Source organism: Choloepus didactylus, chromosome 1, assembly GCF_015220235.1.
Source record: "Choloepus didactylus isolate mChoDid1 chromosome 1, mChoDid1.pri, whole genome shotgun sequence".
Taxonomy (NCBI): domain Eukaryota; kingdom Metazoa; phylum Chordata; class Mammalia; order Pilosa; family Megalonychidae; genus Choloepus; species Choloepus didactylus.
Genome location: NC_051307.1, coordinates 180,519,096 through 180,546,826, shown reverse-complemented (window position 1 = coordinate 180,546,826; position 27,731 = coordinate 180,519,096). Strand labels below are relative to the sequence as shown.

Below are 27,731 nucleotides of genomic sequence, written 5' to 3'. Positions count from 1 at the left end.
TAATTCTCTTGAAATGTTTGCTAAAAGTCACCAATGAAGCCAAATGGTCCTGGATTTTCTTTCCAGTGAGATTTTCGGTTACTAATTGTGCTTGTTTGAATCTATCATGCCCCCACAAAAGCCACATCCTTTAATGCAATCTTGTGTGGGCAGACTTATTAGTCTTTTGATTAGGGTGAGGCCTTTTGATTAGATCATTTCCATGGAGATGTGACCCACCCAACTATAGGTGCTACCTTTTTATTACATCATTTCCATGGAGGTGTGATCCCACCCATTCTTTGTGGGTCTTAATTAGATCACTGGTGTCCTTTAAGAGAGCTCATGGAGAGTAGCTCGGAGAAGCTGAGAGAGACATTTTGGAGAGCAGCTAAGAGCCAACACAGACCCAGATGCTTGGAGATGCAGACAGGAAGACATTTGGAGATACTAAGCTAAGAGATGAAGCCCAGAGTTTGCCCTGGAGAAGCTAAGATAGGACCCCTAGATACTTAGAGAGAAACACCCTAGGAGAACCCAGCAGAGAGCTGAGAGAAGTTATGAAAGATAGAAGCCCAGAGACGTTTTAAAGAAAGCCATTTTGAAATGCAATCCAACAGCAAAGGACTCGCAGATGCCAGCCACGTGCCTTCCCAGTCGACAGAGGTATTCCAGATACGATCAGCCTTTCTTCAGTGAATCTTAAGCAAACTGCAACACTGATTCAATCTCTTTACTTCTTATTGGTCTGTTGAGACTGTAGGCAGTTTGTGTGTTTCTAGGATTTTTTACCCCCACAAGGTAAAAGAAAATTTATAATCATGATGGCTATCTGGCATTATGGTGATTTTACTTCTAAGATAATATAGAGCTTAATTTTCGGTAGAGAACTAAGGTCTACAAAGTGTTTCATGGGTCACTAATTTATTCTATGACATTAGCAGAAAAGAAACAAAAATGTAAGTCTAATGTCAGGCATATTAAGTTTTATATAAAAATGTTATCTAAGTTTAAAATTGAAGCAATTCAATCAGATGCTTCTTAACATAACCTATTTGGGGGATAGCAGAGTCTCAGTTGTATTCTTTAGTTATAATGACAACATCTATAATCCAAAATTATCAATTCAAATTTGATTATATCAATATTAAAGTTAAATTAAAATATACGCACTTACAATTTAGAAAATTTATCTTTTAGACAAATCTTTTAAAAATCTAGAAAACAGGAATCTTTTAAAAATCTAGAAAACCAGAAAAGTACTTAGAAACTGCTTTATCCAGCTTCATAAACTCATTGAAGAGACTCCAAATAATTGGCCATTACTTTAAATTATTTCTTATATAATATGCCTTTAGAAACAAGGGGAGGAGGGCGGGGCAAGATGGCAGACTGGTGAGCTGTAAGTTTTAGTTACTCCTCCAGGAAAGTAGGTAAAAAGCCAGGAACTGCGTGGACTGGACACCACAGAGCAATCTGTCTTTGGGCATACTTCATACAACACTCATGAAAATGTCGAACTGCTGAGATCAGCGAAATCTGTAAGTATTTGCGGCCAGGGGACCCGCGCCCCTCCCTGCCAGGCTCAGTCCCGTGGGAGGAGGGGCTGCCAGCTCCGGGAAGGAGAAGGGAGAACTGCAGTGGTAGCCCTTCTCGGAAACTCATTCTACTGATCCAAATTCCAACCATAGATAGACTGAGACCAGACACCAGAGAATCTGAGAGCTGCCAGCCCAGCAGAGAGGAGACAGGCATAGAAAAAAAAAAATAACACGAAAAACTCCAAAATAAAAGCAGAGGATTTTTGGAATTCTGGTGAACACAGAAAGGGGAAGGGCGGAGCTCAGGCCTTGAGGCGCATATGCAAATCCCGAAGAAAAGCTGATCTCTCTGCCCTGTGGACCTTACCTTAATAGCCCTGGTTGCTTTGTCTATTACCATTTCAATAACCCATTAGATCTCTGAGGAGGGCCCTTTTTTTTTTTTTTTTTTTTTTTTTAATCCTTTTTTCTGTTTCTAAAACAATTACTCTAAGAAGCCCAATACAGAAAGCTTCAAAGAATTGTAATTTGGGCACATCAAGTCAAGAGCAGAACTAAGAGAGCTCTGAGACAAAAGGCAATAATCCAGTGGCTGAGAAAATTCACTAAACACCACAACTTCCCAAGAAAAGGGGGGTGTCCGCTCACAGCCATCATCCTGGTGGACAGGAAACACTCCTGCCCATCGTCAGCCCCATAGCCCAGAGCTGCCCCAGACAACCCAGTGTGACGGAAGTGCTTCAAATAACAGGCACACACCACAAAACTGGGCGTGGACATTAGCCTTCCCTGCAACCTCAGCTGATTGTCCCAGAGCTGGGAAGGTGGAGCAGTGTGAATTAACAAAGCCCCATTCAGCCATCATTTGAGCAGACTGGGAGCCTCCCTACACAGCCCAGCAGCCCAGAACTGCCCTGGGGGGACGGCACTCACCTGTGACATAGCACAGTCATCCCTCAACAGAGGACCCGGGGTGCACAGCCTGGAAGAGGGGCCCACTTGCAAGTCTCAGGAGCCATACGCCAATACCAAGGACTTGTGGGTCAGTGGCAGAGACAAACTGTGGCAGGACTGAACTGAAGGATTAGACTATTGCAGCAGCTTTAAAACTCTAGGATCATCAGGGAGATTTGATTGTTAGGGCCACCCCCCCTCCCCGACTGCCCAGAAACACGCCCCACATACAGGGCAGGCAACACCAACTACACATGCAAGCTTGGTACACCAATTGGACCCCACGACTCACTCCCCCACTCACCAAAAAGGCTAAGCAGGGGAGAACTGGCTTGTGGAGAACAGGTGGCTCGTGGACGCCACCTGCTGGTTAGTTAGAGAAAGTGTACTCCACGAAGCTGTAGATCTGATAAATTAGAGATAAGGACTTCAATAGGTCTACAAACCCTAAAAGAACCCTACCAAGTTCAGCAAATGCCACGAGGCCAAAAACAACAGAAAATTATAAAGCATATGAAAAAACCAGACGATATGGATAACCCAAGCCCAAGCACCTAAATCAAAAGACCAGAAGAGACACAGCAACTAGAGCAGCTACTCAAAGAACTAAAGATGAACAATGAGACCATAGTATGGGATATGAAGGAAATCAAGAAGACTCTAGAAGAGCATAAAGAAGACATTTCAAGACTAAATAAAAAAATGGATGATCTTATGGAAATTAAAGAAACTGTTGACCAAATTAAAAAGATTCTGGACACCCATAGTACAAGACTAGAGGAAGTTGAACAACGAATCAGTGACCTGGAAGATGACAGAATGGAAAATGAAAGCATAAAAGAAAGAATGGGGAAAAAAATTGAAAAAATCGAAATGGACCTCAGGGATATGATAGATAATATGAAACGTCCGAATATAAGACTCATTGGTGTCCCAGAAGGGGAAGAAAAGGGTAAAGGTCTAGGAAGAGTATTCAAAGAAATTGTTGGGGAAAACTTCCCAAATCTTCTAAACAACATAAATACACAAATCATAAATGCTCAGCGAACTCCAAATAAACCCACTCCGAGACATATACTGATCACACTGTCAAACACAGAAGAGAAGGAGCAAGTTCTGAAAGCAGCAAGAGAAAAGCAATTCACCACATACAAAGGCAACAGCATAAGACTAAGTAGTGACTACTCAGCAGCCACCATGGAGGCGAGAAGGCAGTGGCACGATATATTTAAAATTCTGCGTGAGAAAAATTTCCAGCCAAGAATACTTTATCCAGCAAAGCTCTCCTTCAAATTTGAGGGAGAGCTTAAATTTTTCACAGACAAAGAAATGCTGAGAGAATTTGCTAACAAGAGACCTGCCCTACTGGAGATACTCAAGGGAGCCCTACAGACAGAGAAACAAAGACAGGACAGAGAGACTTGGAGAAAGGTTCAGTACTAAAGAGATTCGGTATGGGAACAATAAAGGATATTAATAGAGAGAGGGGAAAATATGGCAAACATAAACCAAAGGATAAGATGACTCCCGGGGAGGAATGTAGACCCGGCAGCGTGGGACGGAGAACATCTTCTTGACCAAAAGGGGGATGTGAAAGGAAATGAAATAAGCTTCAGTGGCAGAGAGATTCCAAAAGGAGCCGAGAGATCACTCTGGTGGGCACTCTTACGCACACTTTAGACAACCCTTTTCAGGTTCTAAAGAATTGGGGTAGCTGGTGGTGGATACCTGAAACTATCAAACTACAACCCAGAACCCATGAATCTCGAAGACAGTTGTATAAAAATGTAGCTTATGAGGGGTGACAATGGGATTGGGAAAGCCATAAGGACCAAACTCCACTTTGTCTAGTTTACGGATGGATGTGTAGAAAAGTAGGGGAAGGAAACAAACAGACAAAGGTACCCAGTGTTCTTTTTTACTTCAATTGCTCTTTTTCACTCTAATTATTATTCTTGTTATTTTTGTGTGTGTGCTAATGAAGGTGTCAGGGATTGATTTAGGTGATGAATGTACAACTATGTAATGGTACTGTAAACAATCGAAAGTACGATTTGTTTTGTATGACTGCGTGGTATGTGAATATATCTCAATAAAATGATGATAAAAAAAAAAAGAAACAAGGGGATACAGTCATAGTCATAGATTTCATAGTCTAAAGAAATACACAATGATTTTCCTGTGAAATGGATCTCTACTCAATGTTTGAAGATCAACATAATATACCTATTACAAAGTACTCTGCCTGGTGATTTATGTCAATTGCTGTCTTTTATACATTCCAACTTCAGCATTGCTTGGTGACTCTAACCATGTATTGCACTGATGTACTGTTCTTATATACTATCATGCCAAAGCTATCACTCTTCTCTGTTGAGCAGAACATTTTCACTTAAAGCAGTTGAGTATAAAGTTAATCACAAGCGTATCTTGTCTTCCTTAAATTGAATTTCAGCAACAGCAACCAGTAATCTGGACAGTAAGAATGTTCCTGTTCCCTTGATGCACACCAACAGACAGTCATATTACACCCATGTGCAACTCAGAAACTTTGGCTTTGGTCTTCTTTGCTTCCTAATGTTTGTCTTCCCTCTCACATATCACCTTTAACATAAATTCATATAATCTTCATATAATCAACTCTGGATTATTTAGACATCTTACTCAAATTATTGAATAGTTAAAACAAATATTGTTCTGAAAATCTTGTTGCTTATTCTGCTTAAGTTTTGTATAGACATAAACAAAAATTTTGCTTATCCTAACTCAGTAGGATTTTAAGATCAAAGCTACTCCTGTGGAAGGAGGTAAATGACATGGTGGTACTATAACCTACAACATACTTTGCAATTTGCTCTATAGCTACTCGTTGACTTGTGCTTTGAAAGTCTTCAGCTTTCTGTGTATACCCGATATTTTATAAGGAAAGAACTGAAACTGTGGAACTGTAACCCTTAACAATTTTTGAAATTACTATATAACTGCTTGTTGAGCTGTACATTGAAAGTTAACACCTTTCTGTATGTATGCTATATTTTACAATAATGGAAATAGCTGAAGTTGTGGAACTGTGACCCACGTCAGTCTTTGAAATTTGCCAACTACTTGTTAAATCATACTTTGAAATTTATCACTGTTATGTATGTATGTTAAAGTTCACAATAAAAAATGTATTAAAACAAAAAAGAACTACTCCTGTCCCTCCACTCTCTCCTACCCTGTCTAGAAAGGGTGAGCCAGTCAAGTTGGCAAAAAACAAATTTTTAGCTCCTATATATCAGAGGTAACACTGAGAATGAAATGACAATCAGGGGACAAAATCTGTAAAGACAGAGAAAATGGATATTTGTGGGGAGATAATCTGCTATAATATAGTAGTTCTTGAGATCCACTGAGCAGGCTATAACCAACCTGGTTAAAAATATAGATTCTCAGAACACTCCTCATTAGGTAGATTTAGGAACATGTAATTTTAAAGAGCTCTGCAGAAGAATGTGATGATCAGCAAGTTTGGAAACCAACAGTAACATAAAAGAACAACAACAAAACAAATCAAAACCCTGACATTGAGATACCAAAATGTGTATTAATAATAACCAGTTACTGCTAATGTTACAAGGGAACGAAAAAATTCTAGGTTTTAATGAGAGAATGAAGAGCCTCCCGAATCAACAGCTAGGAATCAATGCACTAAACATGAAGAAGAGAACTTTTATATCTGTACAGCTTTGAAAAGCCCTGGTTAAAATTTAAGTTAATCAATCAGGTTGGCTAAATTAACAACAGGAGATGAATAAAACAGCATTTGCGATTTTCCAGTTTATAGATAGCTTATTATGAATTTGGTATGCTTATAAAGATTAGAAGCAGATGGCCCAATTTAAGTTTCAAGTAGGTTGTCATATAATGCGAAAACCTAGAGTTTATAATCAGCTGAGTCCCAGTTCTGTTGTGTAACCTCAGGCAAGTCACTTATATCTATGCCTCAACTGTCTTCTCTATTAATGAAGATCGCATGAGATGGTATATGTAAAAAGCACTTTATAAAATGTAAAGTAATTTTTAAATGTTAGTTATCATATGTTATTTTCAAATGTTAATTCTCAAATGTTAGTCATAAATTATCAGAATATTAACATTTATCATTTGGTCTCTGCAGTCCAAGAAAATGAGTACATATTTTACTTCCATAGGAGTTCTATTATTTGAAGAACCCATTATGTTTTTTAAAATTTACTAATTTATCCAATGCTGACATAGAGCTAATTGCCAGGAATGTCCTAAGCACTTCACAAATAACTCAGTAGAGACTATTATTACCTCCATTTTACAGATGAGAAACATAAGGCACTAAGTTTAGAACTTGCCTAAGTTTACATGGTAATGACACATGTAAGTAACAGAGCTGGAATTCAAACACAGGCAATCTAACTCCAAAATTGTGGGCTCAGCCTCTACAATATGATATCATTTTGCTACAAAGCAATTCTTTTGCACAAATCTTAAAGATAGTGCTATAAAGAGCTCCTTACCCATATCACTAAAAGTAATTGTGCTGAAAATTATAGAAAACAGTGGCTTGTGGCATTTTCTGTATCTGTTCACTTTTATAATGCTTAGGAAAAATTTTTCTAGGGCAATTAACCAGTAGTTGAAAATTTAAATCAAATTTACTTATTTTGTACAATTTATTTTTATATATTCTGATTTCAATTTGTAGAATTTTTATTTTGCCAAACTGAAGATAAGCCTGTAGCAAGCATGTGTAAACATCGCTATGTTAAATGAGAGTAAAGTATTGGTAATACATTTATGAAATAAAGCACAGAAAGCAAATAAACATTGAGTCAATAGATAATTATTAAGGCCTGTGCTTATCTTACATGCTGTTATCTTCCACTGCTCTAGCCAGGCTGACTACTACAACTAGGAATGTTAAATCAAACTGAGAGAAAAGTACAGTTTAAATAAGGCATTAAAATAAGTATGTGTTCATTTTCCCTGAACTTAAAAATGTCAGGATGGGCCTAAAGGATTTTACGCAACAGTATTAATGGACACAAAGACACGGAACTAAAAGAAAGTTAACATTTTGGCTGTTATTTTTCAGTCCATATTTGTTTGTGTTTGATGGAATAATGTATTTATGGGATAACACCAGCTGTATTTATTACAGACAGATGCTCAGATTCTGTTTAATGATAGAATCATAAGAGCAGGTGGGAAATCTAGGTGAAGAGGGTTGTTAAATATGTGATGCTGAATCAGTACATATTCAGCATGACTCATGATCTCTTAAACAGAGAATAAGCACTTTTGTAAAACTGGGAAAACTATATAGCAGAATTTCTTAGAAAAAAATATTGCCACTTTACTAAAGAGTCAATGTGAGAAACTTAGTTAATGCTTAATATATTTTTTATGCATTTGTTGATGGGAGAAGTAGCTACCTGTTCCATTCTTTATAAACAGAGTGAAGTCTGCATTATTGCTTGGATTTGGACTTCTAACTTCAGCACAAGTTCACAGCTATCTAAATTCATAAGAGATGAAGTCAGGAGATGACAAAGGTGAATTCAAGAATTTATTTGGTGCAGCAAAGTCAGCATATACAAATGTGAGTGAATCAGAAAAGCAGAGTAGTGATAGGGAAAGAAACTGTCCTCATTCCATTGAGAAGAACATGAAAGATAATATTTCTTGTTCTCCTTCCAAATTCCATCAAACATATCCAAAGTATTCTTGAGGCATTGCTAATATTTGGGCCTATTCATTTACCAAGGAGTCAGATTAAGAAGGTTCTTACTTATCTCCTGCTTTCAATAGTTTTTAGCACTTCTGCTTACACTAAACTTGAAAAGCATTCCAGCAATGGCCTCATTTCAGTCATGTACTGAAGAAACAAAGAATTAGATGATTCTATTCCAACTCTATTTCCGTCTATTTCTAGGAGCATCAGATTGGTTGATAAAGACTATGAAAACCATGTCATTCTCCATATATGAGCTTAGTCAAAAGAAAATATGTTATTTTCCACCTTAAAATCATTGGTCTCTTTTTGGTACTACTCCATATAGATGTGGGAGTCAAGGACAGGAAATCATGATGTTTTCACCTGTTTCTTTCAAAGATTAATAATAGCAACTAACATTTATTAAGTCTACTATGTGCCAAGCACTATGATAAATGCTTTACATTATTGTCTCAGTTAACTCTCACAGCAATTTTTTGAGACATATAATTCTACAACCTCCCTTTTATGAATGAAGCATCTAAGGTTTGTAAAGGTTAAGTTACTTGCCTGAGATCAACCATCTAGTAAGGAGCAGAGCCAACTGTGAATTCCAAAGAGCCTGTCTCTAAAGCCTGTCTTTTTAACCACTATGACAACTTTATTTTTTCCTAATGTGCATTTTCTGGTTTGCTAAAGCTGCTATTATGCAAAATATCAGAAATGATTGGTTTTTATAAAGGGAATTTATTAGGTTACAAATTTACAGTTCTAAGGCCATAAAATTGTCCAACTAAGATATCAACAAGAGATACTTTCACCAAAGAATGGCTGATGGCATTCAAAACACTTCTGTCAGTTGGGAAGGCACGTGGCTGGCATCTGCTGGGTCCTTTGCTATTGGGTTCTGGTTTCAAAATGGCTTTCTCCAAAGTGTCTCTGGGCTTCTGACTCTCTTAGCTTCTCTCACTTAGCCTCTGTGCATCCTTGTCTGTTCTCCCAGGGCATTTCTCTCTAAGTACCTGGAGGTCCTCTCTTAGCTTCTCCAGGGCGAACTCTGGGCTTCCTCTCTTAGCTTAGCAACTTGTCTGTTCTCCCAGGGCATTTCTCTCTAAGTATCTGGAGGTCCTCTCTTAGCTTCTCCAGGGCAAACTCTGGGCTTCCTCTCTTAGCTTAGAAACTCCAAATGTCTTTCTGTTTGCATCTCCTAGCATCTCCAAGTATCTGGATCTGTGTTAACTCTTAGCTTCTCCAGAGGGCAAACTCTAGATTACATATATTAGATTCTCTCCAAAATGTCTTTCTCAGCTTCCCTGAGCTCCTTCTCTCCATGAGCTCTCTTAAAGGACTCCAATAAACTAATCAAGATCCACCCTGATGGGTGGGTTCACATCTCCATGGAAATAATTTAATCAAAGTCTCACCCACAGTTGGGTGGGTCACATCTCCGTGGAAACATTCAATCAAAAGGTTCCACCCCACAAGATTGGATTAAAAGATCATGGCTCTTCTGGGGTCCATAACAGCTTCAAACCAGCACAGTGCATTACTACAAAAATTTTCTTGGCAGATTATTCATAGACAAGTTACAGGTTAGAAAATGTTCTAATTCCTTCATCCTTTCCGCAGGGCAAAAACTAATGGATGCTTAGAAAACAAGCAAAGAAAAAAGTATTTGAATTCAATAATAATACCAAAATTGCAGCAAATTTTATATCAAATTAGTATGATAACATTTTATTGAGAGCTTGGTAGCTATATTTAGATTACTTGCTAGCAGTAGCATGGTGCAAAAGTATTTTTTTTCAAATGTACTTGTCCACCAAATTGCTCCGTAGATTTGTATCCATTCCCCTCCATTATTCTAAAAGCAAAATGCTACCCGATGATCTGGTTATAAACTCATTTGCTAAACCTTATTACAGAATTCACATGCTTAGAATTTGGATCCTAATGAATCTCAGAAGCAAAACACTTGCTCGAATTGATGTTAATCCAGACACACTGGTCAAATGACTACTGCAAATGCAGTCTAAAAATAACAACAGTTCTGTTTATTCTGCTTTGGTCACTAGTTCTCCAAGGTGCAACATCAAGCAAGTAAAGGGTAAGTCTAGCAGGGACCGCCTTCATTCAACATGTATATTATATTCGAACGGAGAAAAATCTCCCCATTTTGTAGGTACAAAACTGGAAAAACATTCAAAAATAAAATAGACTACTGCTTATGCATCAGTAGGCTGGCATGATGTGAAAGAGAAAAGAACATGGACTTTGGAGTTAGACATTTTGATTCTAGTCATTGCCCTGTCACTTAGTAAATGAGTGATCTTGGGCTAGACACATAGCCTGAATCTCAGTTTTTCCATATGTCAAATGATGATTGCCTATCATCATGGGGTTGCTGCAAGGATTACTTAACTATTATATGACAGAGGCTTACCCCAATCCCTGGCCTATGTTAGGGACTTAATATATGATTGCTACAAATATCTATGGGCTCTTTTAGTTATTGGAACCATCATAGAGCATGTTGACATAGGAGCCATTTGATGGAGAGCACACACTAGACCAAATTTATATTCAATGTATCAATCATCAGTTGGTAATTTCTATTCACATGTTTTCCATTATACATAAGAGAAATCAATTTATTTAAAATTACTATAGGATAACAAGTTGTGTTATTTCTATTTATATACCCGTGAAATTACAGTAACATAACCTCAGTCAATTGACCAACTTCTAAAACTGAGTGAAATTTCAGGAATGGCTCTTCTAAGGACATAGTTTACAGAGAACTGTTATATGCTCTGTACCATCATTAATGTATCTGTCAGAATAATCTCAGGGGCTTAACATAACAAAGGCTTATATCTCCCTCACATTACATTATTTGTCATGTGTTGGCAGGGGACCTTTACTAAATGAAGTCACTCAAGGACCCAAGCTGAGGGAGAAGCAAGTCAACAGTTCAAACATTAGCAGTCACTGTGCCTTGGGGATAGAGAACTCTGGAGGATGTTGCACTAGTGGGTAAGTAGTAAGGCAAAGAGTGACACATCACTTCCACTCTCAACTCACTGGCCAAAGTATAGCTTGTCCCACCACAAGAGATCAAATATGTAATTCTCCCTTGTACCAGGAAGACAGAGAGCTGGAAAATGGTGGTGAACAGTATTAATGACTACTACAATTAGGAAGCAGAATTATAGGAGTTGCAGAGCTCAAGTTTAGTGATTATGGCATTGCTCCCCTTTCATCTTCTTGGAAAATACTGATATAAGACAATGGGTAAATACTCAAATGATATCTGATACTCAAAGAAATGGTTGTATATCTAACAGGTATATGCTATATACATTACTAAGGGGACTACTAAAATGTGTAGTCAAAAATATTCATTCATACCACAGACCAAAAATCTAAAATTTACCATAGAAGAATCATAGATAGCATCAGGGTGAACCACTTACTTTTCCTCAGCAATACAAGGAACTTGAGAAGTGTAGGCCAATCAACGACTGGTTGTAGTACTAGCATATACTTCTAGTGGCAAAATAACCCACAAGAGAGATGATCAACTTAAACATGCTATAAATATTAAGTTCAAGTTCTGGATCAGCTTTATCCGCAATATCTACAAAGGATATACATTGTTGAATGACAAGATTTCCATTGACCTCAAAGCTATGTTCAATTACACTGATACTTTTGGGTTAGAATTGTAAGCCTATGTCAGTAAGCATAATTTTCAGGAAAATAAAAGTGAAAGACTAACAAAAGAGGTAGACAGAATAAAAGCTACAAGGACATAGCAAGCTATTACCAAAGTCATGGCTTACTTATGTTAGGTTACTACACTAATAGGGATAAAACCAACAAAACTCTGATACCTCAATTAAGAAAAGTTTAATCAGTAGTACTTAACCCTGGGTAAAACATTAGATTTACCTGAGGAACTAAAAAATGCTGATGCCAGGCCCCACTCCAAAAGATTCTGATTCAATTGATCCAGTAATGTGGAACCCAGGCATTGGTGTTTGTTTTTTTAAAAACATTTCTGAATGCACAACCAGGCTTAAGAATCACTGAACCAAATAATATAGTCCATCAAACTAAAAAATAAACTTCTAAATAATAAGGTTCTGCAAATACATACCAACTAAATACAGGAGAAACAACATTTGCACTAATGGTGAAAGAATTGCACGCCACGTAGCAGTTCTTACAAAAAAAATAACCATCTAGCATATGTTCATGTCTATCATCTGTGAGTAATTACAGAGTAATATGTGTTTTGAATACATACTTTAAAAAGAATCAACATTTCTTTTAAAAATGGGGAATTTTAGTTATCTTTACATCTACTGATTTTATAGTAAATGAAAAAATAAAATGTATGAATAAACCAATATAAATCACAATCTAAATAATGCCTTCAACTTCTTTCTGAAGTATATCCCAGAGTACTGATGAGTAGTGATGTTTATTAGGGAAAACTTCTATCATCTATATGAAGAGATAAGAATAGAGAACTATTGTGCTTTCAACAATAAAATTAATAATTCAGTGGACCCATAAATATGTCAACCAAGGGGAACTGATTATTCAACAAAATCTATACAAACATGATTGAACCGAAAGAGAAAAGTTAAAATGTTCACAATCTAAAACTAAAAAATGTTTCATTTTCTCACAATGCACATAATGCAGGTCTTTCTAGAAAAGCTTATCCCCTGCCTCCCAACCTTAAGAAATACACTGCAAAATACAGAGAGAGTCCATATTCAGTGAAATCTCTGAACTATTATTTAATTACTCATTGTGCCAGTTCAATGTATTATGTCCCCCAAAATGCCATTATCTTTGATGCAATCTTGTGTGGCAGATATATTAGTGTTGATTAGATTTTGGAATCCTTTGAGTGTTTCCATGGAGAAGTGACCCACCCAACTGTAGGTGATAACTGATGAGATAATTTCCATGGAAGCATGGCCCCGCCCATTCAGAGTGGGCCTTGATTACTGGAGCAGTATATAAGCTCTGACAGAAGAAGCCAGCTTGCTACAGCTGAGGACACTTTGAAGAATGCACAGAAGTGAGAGAGTAGCTGCAGATGAGAGACAGTTTGAAGACAGCCAGTGAAAGTAGACTCTTGCTCCAGAGAAGCTAAGAGAGGACAAACACCCCAAGAGCAACTAATAGTCACATTTTTGAGGAACTGCAGCCTAGAGAGGAACATCCTGGGAGAAAGCCATTTTGAAACCAGAACTTTGGAGCAGACGCCAGCCACGAGCCTTTCCAGCTAACAGATTTTCTGGAGACCACTGGCCATCCTCCAGTGAAGGTACCCCTTATTGATGGACACATAAACCCCCTTTTACAAAAGCCAATCCATTTCTGGTGTTTTGCATTCTGGCAGCATTAGCAAACTAGAACACTCACTAAACTAAGCTTACACGAATTAGGAAAAAATGATTTTGAAATAATGTATGAAATAAAATTTTGTAAGCTTAATCCAGTGGGGGAAACTATAAATGCCTATCATTCATCTTGTTTTAGAAAAAGTGATTGGATAAATTGGCAATATACAACCCCTCCTCCACCACCTCCTCTATAAGATCTTTAAGATAAAGTCTCCATTGCCTACCATATATTATTTTTTGTGTAAGTGGTCTTTTCTCTGGAGGGAGGAGGTGGGAGTTTAATATCTGGGTCAGTGTGGTGCATTTGATGATATGGGAGCTTGGGGGCAAAAGGATCATAAAATATTATGTCTCTGGGAATTCGAGGCAATAGAGCTGTAGGTTGGAGACAATACTAACTCCATCTCCAAGGCACAGGGAGTCTCAGCTATCACTGTGTAACATATAATTTGGAATTATTCATTTCCAACCAATTTCTCATATTTGTCAACTTTAAATCACTTTTCTACCTTGACTGTCAGCATTTCCTGAAGCTGCCTCATTGTTTTCTGTTTCTTGAGTACAATGTGGCAATCAGGCTTCAATCGTCTGTGAGTCTTCTCTTCCAGGCAAATAGATATCCTCAGATAACCAGGAGTGGGGTGTCAGAACACAATGCCACAGTGGGATAGTCTGGCATGTGCCAGCTGAACTTCAGGTAAAAGACAACTGAATTTTCAGCCTTGATTGAAGAGACACACAGAGGAAAGCACTACTATTACATCGGTTCCAAGAGAACAAGTAAAGAAAAACACATAGATATGAAGTAAAGTGTAAAGGACAGAGGATTCTCAGAAGCAGAGCACAGATACGTGAACTGAATGACAGTCCTGAAGAAAGCCTGCCTCCAGAGCCTTTGAGTATACGGGGAGTTATCTACCCAGACTATCTGACCAGTTGGGATGGGGGTGAGGAAACAAGAATTAATTGCTTGTTTAAGCAACTTTGAATTCCAAATCTCATGACTGTGCAATGATTCCCAGGTTTGCTTTAATGTTTTCAGAAGGTTAAAAACTTGTGAGGAGAGAGATGATATTACCACATGGTAACAAAAGACATCCCTTGGAAAAGTATTCCCTCAGAATCAATTAATAAAAGGACAAATCTCATTTGCTTAGGACACTGGAGGAAGATAGGGACTGGAGAAAGACTCCACAAATGCTGAATAGAATAAAAATAAATTTAATCTCCAAAAACAGGTAGGAAATTTCCATCCTGACCTGCCAGTCTGGATACCTCCCCCTCACACAGTCCCATACATGGAAGTCGTGCAGAGGCAGTATGGCCTGGGTCCCTCCAGCCATGGATACAGACTATAGAGCCATTTACAGCAGTGAGTTAGAACCCCTCACATATCCATGCCCAGGGACCCAAGTTTACAGAGACTCAGGGCAGAACACAAGTCACTAAATTGTACTGCATACAAAAGGGCACCTGGGGTAGGGTTGGGGAGACCATAGCAGAACTGTTGGCAAGAGGTGCATGCATTCAATCCAATTCTGTTGGCTGGACCACATAAATGCAAAATGGACTTTTCTGGAGTGACCCACCTTTTGGGATTCACTCAATCCGACTCCCTGGGGTGGGATAAACTAACAGGGAAGAAACTGGAGGTAGAAAAGCTCCACAGAATAAAAAAGAGGGGAGGGTGTTTTAAATTGAACTGCTATAAGACAGGAACAGTCCCAGAATTGAAAAGTGTAAGGAAAAGGGGGCACTGAGTGAGTGAAAGAATTTAATCAAACCATAGGAGCTTGGGAGAAAATTCTGCACGCACACAAAAAAACCCAGAAAAGATCAAGATTACCAGAGAAGGAACAAAGGAAAGAAAGCTTTCTCCTGAAGGTGAAACAACTGCACAAAAAGTGCAACCTAAAACATTGTACCATATATCCTGGACAAGAATCAGATGAAGAAGAACTGAGAAAATATGAACATAAAACATGGGCTACTCTAAAAGCTTAGAATAAATTGGAAGAAGTGTTGAAGAAGAACCTTAACACAAAGCCAATCAACAATAAAACCCTAGACAAAAGGGAGAAATGGAACTTCAGAGTTAACTCATAAAAATAATCAGATGCCTAGAAATCAGAGAAAAAAAAAAAAAAGCTATACTAAGAAACAGGAAGATATGGCTCAGTCAAGAGAACAAATTAAAACCTCAGAGGAGGTACAGAAGTTGGAACAACTGATCAAAGACGGTCAAACAAATCTCCTAAATCAATGCAAGCAGATGAAGGAAAATACAGATCTAGGGCTAAAGGATATTAAGAAGACAATGTGTGAGAATAAAGGAGAATATGAAAGTGTAAAAAGAAACATAACAGAAATTAAGGGGATAAAAGGCACAGTAATAGAGGTTAAATAATTAACTAGATTTGAACAGGCAGAAGAAAGAATCAGTGAACTAGAAGACAGAACAACTGAAATACAGTCAGAAGAACAGATAGGGAAAAGGATAGAAAAAATTGAGCAGTGTCTCAGGGATTTGAAGGACAGCATGAAGTGCAAAAATATGTGTCATAGGTGTCCCAGAAGGAGAAGAGACAGGAAAAAGGGCAAAAAGAATTCTGAGGAAATAATAGCCCCAAATTTCCCAACTCTTAAAACATAAATATACATATCCAAGAAGCACAATGTACTCTAAACAGAATAAATCCTAATATACCTACTCCAAGACACATACGAATCAGAATGTCAAATGCCAAAGAGAAAATTCTTAAAGCATCAAGAGAAAAGTGATTCATCACTACAACGGATCCTCAGTAAGACTAAGTGCCAATTTCTCATCAGAAACCATGAAGGGGAGAAGGCAGTGGTATGATATATTTAAGGTACTGAAAGAGAAAAACTTCCAGCCAAAAATTCGTTACCAGGCAAAACTGTCTTTCAAAATGGGGGAGAGTTTAAAATATTCACAGATAAACAGAAACTGAGAGGGTCTGTCAACAAAAGACCTGCCCTAAAAGAATTACTAAAGAGAATTATGCAGGTTGAAAGGAAGAGACAGGAGAGAGTGGCTTGTAGTAGCGTGAAGAAATGAAGATCATCAGTAAGGGTAACTAAAAGGGTAAACGCAAAACCCAATACTGTTTCCTCAATATACAACTCTATTCTTTAATTCATATAAGAATAAGAATACAATTGAACAAGAAAAAAGCATATCTCCTGATAATGGAAATGCACAATATAAAGAGGTAAAGTAGGGGACAAAAACAACATAAAGAAGGGAAACAGAGAATGTGTATGCTATGGAAGCTAAGTTGCTATCTTTTCAAATTTGTAGATTATAGATATAAATTGTGTAATATAAACCCCAGAATAACCACAAAGTGTATTTTTAAAATATATAGAAATAGAAATGAGAAAGGAATGAGTCAGATACATGGCAAAAGATAAGCTATTCAGAAAAGAGGCTGCAATAAAGGAAAAGAGAGGGGAAAAAAAAAAAAGATATGACACATAAAAACCAAAGGACAAACTGGCTTTAACTGGCATTTTGTTTAATCCATTAACAAAATGTTAATGGATTAAATTCCCCAAAGACACAGATTGGTAGAATGGATAAAAAAGCATGACCAACTATATGTTGTTTACAAAAGACTCATCTTAAACCCAAAGAAACAAATACGCTGGAAGTGAAAAAATGGAAAAAGATATTCCATGCATATAGTAACCAAAACAAGATCTCAAATAGCTACACTAAGCTACACTGATATCAGACAAAATAGGCATAAGATAAAAGTGTTATAAGAGACTAAGAAGGACATTATATAGTAATAAAAGGAGCAATACATCAAGAAGAAATAAAAATCATAAATATTTATGTACCTAGTCATGGTGCCCAAAATACATGAGGCAAACACTGGCAAAACTGAAGGGAGAAATAGACAGCTCTACAATGATAGTTGGAGAATTTGATACACCAGTCTCATCAACAGATAGAACATCTAGAGAGAAAAATCAATAAGGAAAAAGAGAACTTAGATAGTATGATAAATGAACTAGACCCAATAGACATATGCAGACCATTGCACCCCAAAACAGCAGGATATACATTCTTCTCAAGTGCACATGGATCATTCTCCATTACAGAACACATGTTTGGTCATAAAACAAGTCTCAATACATTTTAAAAGAGTGAAATTATACCAAGCATCATCTCTAACCATAATGGAATGAAGTTGGAAATCAATAACTGGAAAATCCAAAAATATATGGACGTTAAAGAGCACATTTTAAAACAATCAATGGGTCAAATAAGAAACTGCAGGAGAAATCAGTACATAGCTTGAGACAAATGAAAACAAGAACACAATAATAACACATATGGGATACAGTGAGGACAGTGCTGAGAGGGAAATTGATAGCCCTAAACACCTACATTAAAAAAGAAGAAAGAGTTAAAATCAAAGACCTAACTGCACACTTGGAGGAACTAGAAAAAGAACAGCAAACAGAACCCAATGCAAGCAGAAGGAAAGAAATAAAGATTAGAGCAGAAATAAATGAAATTGAAAATTAAAAAGAGAGCATTAGCAAATGTAAACGTTGAGTCTTTGGAAAGATCAATAAAATTGACAAACCCTTAGCTAGATTGAAAACACAGAATATGCAAATAAATACCATAAATGAGAGGAAGAACATTACTACTGACCCCCACAAAATAAAAAGGTTCAAAAGAGGATACTATGAACAACTGCATGCCAACAAATTAGACTTTGTAGATGAAATGGACAAATTCCTAGAAACACATGAACACCCTACATTGACTAGAAGAAATAAAATACATTACCAGACAAATTACAAGTAAAGAGATTGAATCAGTCATCAAAAAACCCCCAACAAAGAAGAGCAGCCCAGGACTAGATAATTTACAGGTGAATTCCACAAATCATTCCAAGAAGAGTTAATACCAATCATGCTCAAACTCTTTCAAAATACTGAAGAGGAGGGAACACAACTGTGCTGGTTAGAAACTGCTGCATACCTCAGTATGTGCTTTTAATCCACTCTTGTGGGTATGAACTTATTATGAGTGGGACCTATTGATTAGGTTGTTTCCATGGATATGTGACCCACCCAATTGAGGATGGGACCTTTTTTAGATTATTTCTGTGGAAATGTGACCCCACCAATTCAAGGTGGGTCTTAATTAGTTTACTCAAGCCCTTAAGAGAGCTGACATAGACCCAGACGTTTGGAGATGCTAAGCTAAGAGATGAAGCCTAGAGTTTGTCCTGGGGAAGCTAAGTGAGAACCCACAGATAATTAAGGAGAAAGCCACTGGAATCAGAAGCTGAAAGCAACCCATCCCAGGAGCAAAGGATCAGCAAATGCCAGCCACATGCCTTCTCAGCTGAGAGAGGTGTTTCACATGTCATTGGCCTTTTCTTCAGAGAAGGTATCTACATCTTGATACCTTAATTTGGACATTGTCATGGCCTTAGAACTGTAAAGTTGTGAACTAACAAACCTCCATTGTAAAAGCCAATCCATTTCTGGTATTTTGCATTCTGGCAGCTTTGGCAAACCGGAACAACTACCTAACTTATTCTATGAAGCAAACATCACCCTAATGCCAAAGCCAGAAAAAGATACTACAAGAAAAGAAAATTACAGACCAATTTTTCTTATGAACATATATGCAAAAATCCTCAACAAAATACTTGCAAACTGAATCCAATAGCACATTAAAGAATTATACACCATGATCAAGTGAGCTTTATTTCAGATATGAAAAATGGTTCGACACTAGAAAATCAATTAATGTAATACTCCACATTAACAAATCAAAAGGGAAAAACCACATGATCATCTTGATTGACACAGAAAAGGCATTTGACAAAACCCAGCATCCTTTCTTGACAAAAACACTTTGAAAGATAGGAATAGAAGGAAACTTCCTCAACATGATAAAAAGCATATATGAAAAACCCACAGCTAACATCTTACTCAATGGTAAAAGACTGAAAGCTTCCCCTTTAATATCTGGAACAAGACAAACGTGCCCACTGTCACCAGTGTTATTCAACATTGTACTGGAAGGTCTAGCCAGAGCAATTAAGCAAGAAAAAGAGATAAAAGGCATCCAAATTTAAAAGAAAGAAGTAGAACTTTCCCTGTTTGCAGATGAAATGATCCTATATAAAGAAAGTCCCATAAAATCTCCACAAAGCTACTAGAGCTAATAAAAGAGTTCAGCAAAGTGGCAGGATACAAGATCAACAAACAAAAATCAGTAGTGTTTCTATATACTAGTAATGAGAAATCTGAGGAGAAAATCAGGAAAGAAAATCCATTTAGAAAAGCAACTAAAAGAATAAAATATCTAGGAATAAATTTAACCAAGAATGTAAAGGACTTGTACATAGAAAACTACAAAGCTTTGCTAAAAGAAATCAAAGATGACTTAAATAAATGGAAGGCATTCTGTGTTCATAAATTGGAAGACTAAACATCATTAAGATGACAATTCTACCAGAACTGATTAATAGATTCAATGCAGTCCCAATCAAAATTCCAATAGCATACTTCACAGAAATGGAAACACCAATTATTAAATTTATTTGGAAGAGTAAGGGGCCCCAAACAGCCAAACACATCTTGAAAATGAAGAATGAAGTTGCAAGACTCATGCTTCCTGACTTTAGCATATTACAAAGCTACAGTGTCAAAACAGCCTGGTACTGGCACAAGGATACATATTATCAACAAATGGAATCTAATTGAGAGTTCAGAAATAGACCCTCACATCTAAGGTCAATTAATTTTTGACAAGGTTGTCAAGTCCACTCAACTGAAAACAATAGTCTCTTCAACAAATGGGGCTGGGAGAACTGGATATCTAGATGCAAAAGAATGAAAGAGGACCCCTATCTCACTGTTTATAAAAAAAATTAACTCAAAAATGGGTCAAAGACCTAAATATAAGAACCAGCACTATAAAACTCCTCAAAGCAAATGTAGGGAAGCATCTTCAGGATCTTAGTGTTAGGCAGTGGTTTCTTAGATTTTACACCCAAGCACAAGCAACAAAAGAAAAATAGTTAAATGAGGTCTTACCAAAATCAAAAAACTTTTGTGCATCAAAGTACTTTATCATGAAAGTGAAAAGAGAACCTATTCAATGGGAGAAAATATTTGGAAACCACATATCCAATAAGGGTTTGATATCCAGAATATATAAAGAAATCCTACAATTCAAAAATAAAAAGCCAAACAACCCAATTAAAAAATGGGCAAAAGATCTGAATAGACATTCTCCAAAGAATATATACAAACGGCCAAAAAGTACAAAAAAGGATATTCAACATCACTAGCTTAGGGAAATGCTAATCAAAACCACTATAAGATACCATTTCACACCAAATAGAATGGCTACTATTAAAAAAAAAAACAGAAAATTACAAGTGTTGGAGAGGATGTAGAGAAATAGGAACACTCATTCCTTGCTGGTGAGAATGTAAGATGGTGCAGCCACTGTGAAAGACAGTTTAGCAGTTCCTCAGAAAGCTAAATACACAATTACCATATGACCTGGCAATCTCTCTACTAGGTATATATCCAAAAGTATTCAAAGCATAGACTTAAACAGATGTTTGCATTCTGATGTTCATAGTGACATTATTCACAATTGACAAAAGCTGGAAGCAACCCAAATATATACAGCAAGTGATGAATGGATAAATGAAATGTGGTATATACATACAATGGAATATTATTCAGCCATGAAAAGGAATGAAGTCTTGATAAATGCAACAATTTGGATAAAACTTGAGGACATTACGCTGAGTGAAATAAGTCAGACACAAAAGTACACATATTATATGATCTCACTGATACGAAATAATTATAATAAGCAACTCAGTTAGAATCTGGAAGGTAGGTTACTAGGGATTGGGATGAGGGTACAGAATCGAGAGTTAATGCTTAATTTGTACAGAATTTCTATTTAGTTTTATTGTAAAGTTTTGGAAATGGATGGTGGTGATGGTAGCTCATTATCGTAAGTTAATTATATATGTGAATGTGGTTAAAATGGGAAATTTTAGGTCATATATATGTTACTAGAATAAAAATTAAAAGATAAAACATAGGACTGTATAATATAGTGAACCCTATGGTAAATGACAGACTACAGTTAATAGTAAAAGTAAAAAAATGTTATTTCACTAATTATAACAAATGTACCACACTAATAGAAGATTTAATAATAGGGTGGTGTTTTGGAAAAAAAAAAATGCACCCAAGGTAAACTATGGACTATAGTTAATAGCACAATTTTGATATTTTTTCATCTATTGTATCAAAGGTCCCACACTAATGCAAAGTTTCAAAAAATAGGGGTGTATATGTGAACACTGCATTTTCATGTTTTTTGTCTGTAAAATACAATTTATCTAGTTAAAAAAATTTAAAAGAACAATACTTGTGGCCTCCTGATTCCTGAGTTTGGCTTTGTTCTGAATCAAATTGTTTCCTTATCCCAGGGATTAATAGGATGCTCACTGGAATCAGACTACCTGAGTTAAGCCCGACAGAACTCAAATCCTGACAGTGATACCAGCAGAGACAATTAAATGTACTCTTTGATTTCTGTACTTATACTTGCATCTTATATGTTAGAAATGCTCTGCTTTTTACCCCACTGGCATGAATAGCTTCATGAATAGCTAGAAGGTTTCCCCTTCCTTTGGAAAGGGATTGGGGAGAAGGGACACAAGAGGGAGAGATACTGTTTCCTATCATTTAAGGTTGTCAGCAGAAGTGCCTAGGAACACATCCAAAATACTAGAGCAGAGAGGGTGCTCACATTAACATGATTGGCTCACAGCTACCCTGAAATGAAGGTATGTGGTGTTATTCCATACTTGAATATTTTTCCTAAACAGACTCCCTTTCCAGCTGCTTTCAAATTAAATTAAACAAAGACACTCAGCCAAAGATTTGGTTAAAATCTCATTTTCAAAATAATGCAAATTTCCACAGGTTTAATTATACTGTGCATTAAAATGCATGTTTTGAATATACATACATGTATACGTATATTTGAATATGCATACTTCTCACTATGAAATAGAAACCAACCAAATAAAGTCAAAAGTATCCACATTTCTGACATTTAGTTTTTATCAGTTTTCCAATGAAAGCATGGTTTTTAGATGAATAATTTCAATATTAAAATATAGACACAGTTAATTGAATTGATTTATACTGATTAAACCAAACACTTGGAAATAGGTCCAGTTCACCTAATCTCATCAACCTGAGAATGTAGTCTACTCATTAATTGTAGTGTGGTATTTAAAGTTTAAAAGGAGTCAAAAAGATACTGAAGGAGCTGGTATAATGAAATATTCTGTTTGAAATCTGTAAAGCTGGTTGCATTCCATAATTAAATTTCCCTGTGAGGTAGGGCTACAACTTGCAGTCTTCTCAAGAGAATTTAAAAATTACCAAATGATACTCTTAAAATTATTTCAAAAGGCAATTATGTAAAATCTTCAGTTGATTTAGACTTAACAGCATTGGAAAAATAACATTTAAAACTCCCACAGCTATTTTTATAGCCATACATCCTATGGAATAAAATGGTTTAAAAAGACAAATATTTGAATTTAAACAAATAGTATACATTATTTTATTCACATAAATCTAAAAGTAAATAATTGTTGATCTTTAGGGATCTGAACAAGTGCAAGAAGAATAAGTTCAGATGTTACGCTACCTACCTTTAATGTGATACTATAATGTCCAACAAATGTTGCATTTATCCATGATCTTGAATGGGGATCACCCAGGAATTCTATGTGATACTCTTCAACATTTCCATCCAGGTCATAGGTCACATATTTCCCTTTAAAAGGATCAGGGCACAGTATTCCTGGCCAACTTTCAAAAAAAATTTTTTCAATTATTTAGATGTTTTAAAAAGCAGACATCAACCCATCTGTCACAATCACATCCTAAACTTCCTCCTTTGAATTTTAATGACATTTTCATAAAATAAACATATTCATACTTGCCTGTATCTTTTAAAAAAATTTTTTAGCAAGCTTTAGCAAATTCTTTGTTATAAATTATACAATTTTTATAAACAAATCCCCCCTAACTTGCATTTTATTTAAAGTTTATATCATGAAAATAAATTTCAAGTACAGAAAGTGCCTTGCTGCAATAATACCTCTTTGCAAGTCCAAAATTTTCTTGGTTTATCATAAAACTGCAGAGTGAATAAAAAACAAAAAAGGATTAAAACCATCAGTGACATCTATTGCAGAAAGACGACAAAAGTCCAACATCTTCTTAAAATGTTGCTGAACAAGTTGCAGAGAAACATGTCTGGAAGCAACATATAATTGAAAAGAAACTACTTGTGTTTTGACCATTTTACATTATCATTGCCTCTAGTACTGTCCTCAGTATTTTCTCCTTCCAAAATAGAAATGCACATCTTCTATAATGTTGCTCTTGAGTCAGCCATTCTGCCTGTGCAGTTGCCACTTCCATGTTGCCAAAATCACCTTTTTCATGTGTTCTCTTCAAACTGCCTGTGGTACCAGAATGCACAGATAATGACCTTTCTATCTGTAGTGGTGACATCATCTGTATCATTAATTTTGAAATCTGTAAAGCTGGTTGCATTCCATAATTAAATTAAATTGTTATGTTCTCCTTTCTTGAACATACGCAAATTCATTTCTCCTGGTTGCATTTCCCATGGACAAGAACTTTTCCTCTAGTTTGTAAGCTCCCATTAATAAATTCTTTAATCATGGGAGGAAAAAAATACTATATTTTCAAATAGATTATATTGCAATATTCAAGACTAAATATCTAAGTATATTTCTGAAAGTTTGGTTCAATAAAGTTTGCTTTGATATTTTGGTTTATGCATATTATATGGGTTATTCCATGTTACTGTAGTATAGGTAGCCCAAAAATGTTAGTTAATAATGTTCCTTGTTGAGCCTAACCTAAAGTTCATACCTTGCTTTTCATAACAGAAGAATAGGAGCCTAAAACAAATCCAGATGAAATTTCCTCTCATCAGATAGGTCCATCCTCAGTCTTCTTTGCACTGTGGGAAGGTGGGGAGCTCAGCTTCCCATCCTTCATTGTCCTGAGCTGCCAGGAGTTACCTGGTGACTTACCTGGCCGGCCAACCCTGAGGTCAGCAGTGCATGCAAGAGAGAACCTGTGGACTGGAGGACGGGCTGGTGGGCAGGGGGACTTACATACAACACACACAATCTAAAGGATCCCAGTGGCAGCAACAATGAGGAAGAGGAGGGTTGATGGCTCTTACCCAGTCTCCACGCTGCCCCCATCTCCTAAACTTTATCTTTGATCTCTTCTATCAAAATGTTTCTTTCTGCTGTTTTTTCCTGATTACCAAGTTTGTTTTTCATCAATAAATATTCCTTTTCTTCAGTTTCCTTTTCCTTGTTTTGTGGATGCTTTATCTTTTTTATTTCTCTGAGGATTATGAAGATTGTGTTTTTGTTTAGAGTTTTCTTCTATTCATGTAGTGCCTCTGTTTTCTCTGATTCTCTTTCTATGTTTTTATTTTATTTTGTTCTGTGTCATTCATATCAGAGGTTGTATTAGTCAGGGTTCTCTAGAGAAACAGAACCAACAGGAGATATCTGTAAATATGAGATTTTATAAAAGTGTATCACACAACTGTGGGGATGGATGAGTCCATATTCTGTACGGTAGGATGCACAAGTCCAAATTCTATAGGGCAGGCAGCAAGCTGGCAATTCCGATAAAGGTCCTTGATGAAATCCCCAGGAGAGGCTGGCTTGCAGAAGAAAAAGTGAAAGTTCTCTCTTCTCCCTTAAAAGTCTTCAACTGATTGGGTTAAATTCAGCTAAGTGAATTCTCTCATTCAGAAGACACTCCCTTCCGTTGATGTAATCAGCCACAGATGTAATCAATTGACTGATGATTTAATAAGCCACCCTTCTGGCTTATTAACCAGCCAGGAACTGTCCTTGCAGTAACAGTTAGGTGGGTGCTTGCTTGATCAGACAACTGGGCACCATCATGTTACTGCACCAAGGTAGTGGATTCTTTTGCCCAATGAGCTCAAATGACCAATTCTTGAGACACCAGAGTTTCAAAGAGAGAAAGAGTTTTACTGCTAGGTACGAAGCAGGAGAACAGATGGCCTATTGGTCCAAAATCTGTCTCCTTGCCTACAACTTTGAAAGTAGACTTCATTTATTCTATTTTTAAAAGTAGACTTCATTTATTCTTTTAAAAGCAGAATTCATTTGATCACAAATTTAAGATATAAGAAGAAAGAAAAAGAATGGTCTCTAGGGTCAATAAGAGGCATTTGGGCACTGCTGATAGGAAAGACAAGAGAAAAAAGATTGATTAGATTTATGCCAGGGTTGAATTAACTCTAACCAACTAGCATAATTAGTAACCACAATGTTAGCCCACTGCAAGGGCTTCTGATGGGATGGGAGAGAGCTGGCCTTTCTTAAGCCAGGGATGCCAAAGGCAGCTCAGGCTGAGATAACTCTGTGGAGCAAAACTACCAGGGGACAAATAAAACTACTAGGGGATAAAGCAGAAATACAGCCCAGTAGTTCTATACTGTCCCCTTTCTCCTCCATCTACACAATTGGCAGGTGACCAAACTGCTAAAAACCTTCAAGCCTGGAAATAAAACTCATGCTTCATCAAAAATAAATCTTTAGGAATACATTCTTTCATGAAATAAACCTCTAGCAATATCTTGATAAATTTCATTTTTAATTTGGGTACTCATTTCCTACTTTTCTCCCTTTCTATTCTTCCATTTTCTATTTTGTTTTGCTTGGTTTTTTTTTTTTGTTGTTTATATCTATTAGAGAGAGTTCCTACCATTGACACCTCTGATAAACTAAAACAGACAATATTTCCATGCGGAGCTCAAGTGGGAAATTAGAGAATAAATCCTGAAAACTTCTGAAGCAAGAAAATCCACTTTATTTAGTTAATCAGATTGCTTTAAATGGAAGCTTGAAAGCAGTCTAAAAACTTACAGATGCATAGTCATCTTAAAAATGGCTGATTACAGATGCAAATTAAAACAAATTTAGAACTAAAAAAGAAAATCAGAATTTTCAAGTAATATATTTACTTAACATTTAAAAATAATTTCTGTAGTTTTAAACAGTTAATGAAGGAAATTGACAAAATTGATACAATGTTATTATAAGAGAAACTGAGGAAGAATGTGACAGATAAATAAGTTTTCCTGAAAAAATATAAGGTAGGGCAGAATTGGAAGAGAATGGAACTACCCTGACATAACTATCTTTTACTGGGGCAAGTTAATGGTTATAGTGTCCCAGGTACTCCTTTGAGGCTTTAATTATCATATCTGATAATTTAATTATTAACCTGATGAGGTAGGTATTTGATATTTCCCTTATTTAGAGGAGAAACCTGAGTCTCAGAGAGATTATGTATGTGATTCAAAAGAGATCTTTCTGATGCCAAAGCTCAAGTGCTTTCTACCAGGCTACAGTCATGGCTCAGAGGCAGGAATAGCACCAAAGGAAGAGAAGCCGTAGGAAGGCTATATTCAAGTCAAGAAAAAGTAGGACTTAGAAGAATTAATTAGTCCAGAGATGGAACATTCAGCCTCATAAGACAGAGTTCCCTGCTGGTGATGACGTTCTGAGTCTAAACAACTATGTGGTAAATGCTGCCAGTACATGGTATATAGTGTAAAGTATGTATGTGTTTGTGTGTGAATGTATTTGTGTTTGTAAGAATGTGATTTGTGTGTAGGGGTGGAGAAACTACATGGCCTCTTGAAAGTCTTCTTCAGCTCTTTGATAAAATGCATTTGAGAAGGTTTAACTTGTCAAAAGAGTAAAATTACAGAAATTACGAGAGGACTTTTTTATCAGACATTTGACCAATAAGGTATGCAATTCCATCAATTCCAGAGGTAGAATTATAGTGTGCTTTCAGTAGGACATAAATGAGTTTGTCTCAGTAATATCTATTTTTTCTGTTCAGATAAAATAGCCTACTTATCCTACA

General features: G+C 36.5%; 1 protein-coding gene across 4 annotated transcripts in view; it reads right to left on the bottom strand.

Moving 5' to 3' along the window:
* The window catches only part of ZCWPW2 (zinc finger CW-type and PWWP domain containing 2), a 191,464-nt gene that overhangs the window by 72,756 nt on the left and 90,977 nt on the right, over positions 1-27,731 (bottom strand). For 3 of the 4 annotated variants that reach the window (XM_037846234.1, XM_037846215.1, XM_037846223.1), the window contains exon 3: positions 23,408-23,567. The exons of the other annotated variant lie outside the window; for it this stretch is intronic. In XM_037846234.1, coding sequence (XP_037702162.1) covers positions 23,408-23,567 — 160 coding nt within the window. The remainder of the gene's footprint in view (positions 1-23,407; positions 23,568-27,731) is intronic. 4 annotated transcript variants of the gene reach the window in all.